Source organism: Geospiza fortis, unplaced genomic scaffold (assembly GCF_000277835.1).
Source record: "Geospiza fortis unplaced genomic scaffold, GeoFor_1.0 scaffold112, whole genome shotgun sequence".
NCBI lineage: Eukaryota > Metazoa > Chordata > Aves > Passeriformes > Thraupidae > Geospiza > Geospiza fortis.
Window position 1 is genome coordinate 6,444,005 of NW_005054298.1, and position 5,070 is coordinate 6,449,074.

General features: G+C 37.8%; 1 protein-coding gene across 1 annotated transcript in view; it reads left to right on the forward strand.

Annotated features, from left to right (window-relative positions):
* The window catches only part of DPP10 (dipeptidyl peptidase like 10), a 202,318-nt gene extending 199,419 nt beyond the window's left edge, over positions 1 to 2,899 (forward strand). The window contains exon 25 of the mRNA XM_005415744.2: positions 631 to 2,899. Coding sequence (XP_005415801.1) covers positions 631 to 768 — 138 coding nt within the window. The 3' untranslated portion in view covers positions 769 to 2,899. The remainder of the gene's footprint in view (positions 1 to 630) is intronic.
* The last annotated feature ends 2,171 nt before the right edge of the window (positions 2,900 to 5,070 follow it).

Sequence of the window (5,070 nt, forward strand, 5' to 3'; positions counted from 1 at the left end):
TGTTCTCATGCAACCTTGTGATAACCTGGGTTTGAGGAGGCAGCTGAAGCTTTTTGCCCCAGGCCTCCTCAGTTCTCATCTTGTGGCCTGGATTTCTTCATCTGCAAATCTTTGCCTAGCCTCACTTGGGAGAAATTCCCAGTGGTATTTGTTTTAAGAGATAAAAATGCCCACATCCACCCAAGGAGAGAGAGAAGATGGGCTTTGGACCAGATAAGAAGATAGTTACGATATGAATAAAAAGGGTTTTTGCCAAACACTTAGAAGTTGAAATATTGAGAGGTCCTTAAAAGCATGAGGCAATTAATCCTCATGGATGTTAATGGGATTTGGATGCCTAGGCACTATTGAAAATGCCAGCTAAAGTAAACTGTTGTAAGCACAATAGCTGAGAATATAAATTTTTTCACTTCTGCATATCCCACTGCAGTGGTTGTTTTATGTAAGTTCAAATTCCAAGAGAATGAGTCTTACTTTGGGTTTTATTAGCTTTCCTTGATGCCATAAAACTAATGCTATCATCCTGTTGTCATCTAAAACATGTTGAAGATCAGAGAAAGAAAATTAGAGCCCTAAATATTTGAAAAGCCTTTAAAAACTATTTACTTTTTTTCCTTTCTCCTCTGCCAGATCTATCCGGATGAAGGTCATAACATTGCTTCTGAGAAAAGCAAATATCACCTTTACAGCACAATCCTTGGGTTTTTTAGTGCTTGTTTAAAGGAGGAGACACCAATTTTACCACAGGAACCTGAAGAGGATGAATAAGGAAGCCTGTTTGTGTAGTACTGAAGGGGACTTACTCTGCAGCTCAATAAAACCTTAAATAAAAGTGACTGTAAGATTGCAGACTCTGCAGAAGCTCAAGGGCAGCTAAAGGATACCACAGTGGAACAGCACATTTACAGACAATGAGCTAATAAACTGGAATTCAACTACAAAGTCCAAACATATTACCAAGGGACAAAACCTTTACCTTTGTGGAAGGTCAACTGTTGGTTACAGTTTCCTGGAAGAACTTAGTTTTGCATAAGTGTAGGGTTAGTGCATGTTTGTTATGTTAAGCCTCACTGTTGGTTCTGTAAGTGGTTGCTTGTTTTTTGGGTTTTTTTTTGGTTTTTTTTTTAAATGCACATCTTTATTCATCTTTGCATAAGGCACAACCTATCATAAGTATTATGGCCACTAATATTCTAAAAGGTGAACTGGAATCTAACACTGTAATGTTACAATAAGTGCAATTCTTCTGCTGTCTATTACACATAAGAAACCACAGAGATAATAAAGGGCACGGTATTTTCTCTAGTTTCTGCCCAAAGGGGATATTGTCTAGTGCATCATGTAACATGGTTATTGAAAATTATTTCCCCCACACAATTTAAGCATTTACAATTATTACTGTACCTACTAGTAACCAATAGGGGTCTTTTTGGTGGTGTGCTCTTGGTCTTTGTGTATATACCCAGGAATCCCTAAGCAGAAAATCTTTCTGAGCTTGAAGAAACTTTTTCAAGATGTAATTGACAGCTGTATTTAAAACAATATCTGCAATTGAAATCATTCCCCAGTCCAAAATGTATCTATTGTTTCCTTAAAATATGTTTGAGTTGTGTTTTGGTATTGTTTATAGTAGTTAATAGTTTGCTGGTTACACTCTAATTTTAGAATATGCTACTTTGTCACATGTAAATTAGATACATAAATATTAAATTATAGTTTCAGATAAAGAAAGTTTATTAACAATGTATAATGCCATTGAGTAATACTTTACTCCTCAAATGAGGACATATTTTGTATAGTGCATCTTCCTTTCCTCCTGTCTGCTCTCAGATGTAATTCTGATGTGCATCATGCTGGTGACATAGCTCCCACATACATTTAGTTTTTATTCCAAGGCTGCTCACTTAGTCTCTTGCTACAAGATTTAGCTTCAACAGCATCACAGAGGAGTGAAATGTTTTTCATTCAAGGCAAAGGAAGATCTGACAGATTAGATTTTATAATTTATTCAGAGGGCGAGCTCCTCGTGCATCCATTTATTTGCCAGGGTGAAGTACAGCAATAGAAATTGAAACTATGAAATAAACAAGGCAGCCAGGTTGGGTCTGCAGAATATTAACTCTGATCATGGAAAGCAGGTACAATGTTGGTTTAATTTGGGATATCTTCCTGAAGGTATATGAAAACTCCTGACAGATACTGTGCCACTTAGGGGAATAGCTGTAGTTTTCTTATTTCTGGATATATTCCAAATACTTTCCTATATAATTAAGGTTTAATTTCCTGCAAGACTTAAATGAAAGTAATTTTTGAAGGTAAATATGCTATTTAAGATGTAAAGTTCTGCATATTTTATGAGAATGAGAATTGTTTTTAATGTAATGAAAAATCACCTGAAGCTTTTTTACTCATCACTTCCTTCTGGAATATTTTCTTTCACTGTTAGGATTTTTTTTATGATGCAAATAATTAATTTGTCTGAAAGGCGTCGTTTTATGGAACACTGAAAAGTCTCTTTTAATGTTTAGTAATTCTCTCATTTTGTTAGCAATGTTCAACTATTTTTCAATTAGTTTAATACAATTTTAATGTGCAGTGATATCTTGTTTGGGTCCCAGTGTCACCACAAAGTGTGACTTTGCTTTTTGGCATTTATAGGACATCTGGAGTACATATGTATAGTGTAGGTAGGGTATAATTTATGGGGGCTACAATGTGCACTACAGTAAGATCACACAAAACAACAACAGAAAAGTAAGAGCAGAGTTCAAACAACGTTTTGCAAATCCTGTTTTCTATGGAGGAGCGTTGTCGTTTTCAAGTCTTCTGTTGGCGGGGACTGCTGCTTTGTCATTTTATAAATGAAACCCATCACTTAATAAACGCTCACCTGACAACACTGCTGCTTCTCCTAACCAGACATGCTCCTAACTCATCCAGCTCAGTTCACTGAGGTGGTTTTTCCCAGTTTGAGCCAAATGCACATGAAGGAAGCACAGGCTGTGGGTGTGTGCTGAGCATGGACTCGGTGTGTGGAGGATTTGGGAAAAGGCCAATTCCCACCAGATGTGCTGGTTGGTGTTCCTCTGCAAAGCAGCCTCTCCATGCTCATGTTTGCCGTGTCACACTTGGTTGTGTTAGTTACCTGCAAAAGGAATGCTTGTGTCTCAGCAGTGCTCAGGAAATGTTATCTCAGATCTTTGGATCCTGCATCGTTTCCTCCTTTCCCTCTAGCTCTGTTTCAGGCCCCCATTCCCAAGTCATTCTACCCCAACATCCCACCTCCAGCTTTCCAGACTTTGAATGTGTAACAGGACATGGCCTTCTGTGAGAATGCCTTTGGCAAGACTGGTACATTTAAAAAACGTGTTATATGAAATCTGGGTGGAAATGTGGTATGCTTTTAATGTTTTCATGGTTTCTTACACTGTTCTACAAATGCAGGTATTTTTATGTAATTGTGTACACAAGGGTGAGCATCAGACACAAATTAATTGCCTTTACTGATATTTTTATGCATTAGTTGAATTCAGATATTGCTAAAGTGTTTGCCAGATGCAGGCTCTACTAGTTAAACAGAAGAATTTGGTGTAGGATGTCCCTTTACTTTTGCTGACCTGTTGAAATAATCCTTCCACTTACAGCACAAGTGAACAGTGTTACCTATCAGATTCTACATCATAACAAATAGCAATCATTAATTAGTCCAGATGATCTACAGTAGTAAGCAAGACTTAGTACACATTGCACTGAAATAGCACAAGTGTAGACTTCTTGTAGCTTATCTGCTGTCATAGCACCATGATGACATTTTAGGTCTGAAAAATTGCTGTTTGATTCAGCTGTCCTTAAAATATGACACTTACTAGAATAGACCTATTTATGGAAAACTAGGGAATCAGCATATCCATTTACTGCTTGCTAGAGCTTATCTTTACCTTCTTGATTTCCTCGCTCCTTTTTCTGCTACTACAACTTGCAAAATCTATGAAACCTGTAGGTCATATTGAAATTTCAATTATATTACAAAACCAGGCATAACTGCATGTCAATTGGAATACTTTCCCCAGATTGTTGAGTACAAAGAAAGGCTGATTATTTTTTAAAACTAATTTATTTAATCTTTTGGCAGCAAGGATGGAATTATTTATGACCTGGTTCTTTCAACGTCTGCTGTGATTTGCTATAACCAACTGCTCCTTGTTGCTCAGTTTTTGGCATATGTAGATTTTTCTTTGTGGCTGAAAGTGAAGATGATTGTCTCTGTTCTCTCAGCTCTGGCACTTCGAGTATGGAGACAGTTAGGTTCATTTAATTGAGAAATTGCACCTTTTAAGGGAGAAGAGCTTTTATTTGATCTCAAGCCAAACATTCTCCTTGGAAACTTGGAATATTGAGTGTTGACTCCTCTAATAAAATGCGGAGGATACAAGGTGTGACCTCGTATCCCTCCACACAGGTTTATTAGACTTCAGAGAAGAAACAAGAGAGGAAGAGGACCCAGAGATCCTGAATACCACTTTCTTCTGCACAGTTTAAAAGTACACAGGCAAGGTGCAGTGGTCCTGGTGTTTTATATTTACTGCAAGTAACTCATCCTGGCAAGTCAGTTGCCTCCAGGGAAGGAAGAACCTCACTGGTATTGATTACTGATGCATCTTCTGCACTTCTTCAGTGGCATTAGGATTCCTTCTCCTTATCCTCTAGATGATTTCAAGAGTGCTGCAGAGAATGGGGAGCTCCTGGGATGTGGCTAAGGAGAGTCACAACTTCTCAGGCACCCGGAGCTTTGAAAAGGAAAGAAAGAATTTAGTTAAACTTCTGTCTGTTGAATTTCAGACATGAAAGTGGAGAAGGAGCCCGACTTCAAGGAGGTAGGTGCATGACAATGTTAGTGATTCTCTCATTGAGGGGGGTAAAACTAAAGGCATCTTACAAATGCAGCACCTAAATGTGCAGTGGTGAGTAAAATATTTGTTTTCCAATGTCTGCATATTACAGTGTTTTTTTGTGGATTGGGAATTTGTATAGAATTAAGGAAATTAAACTGCCCGAGTGTATGCAGTCCAA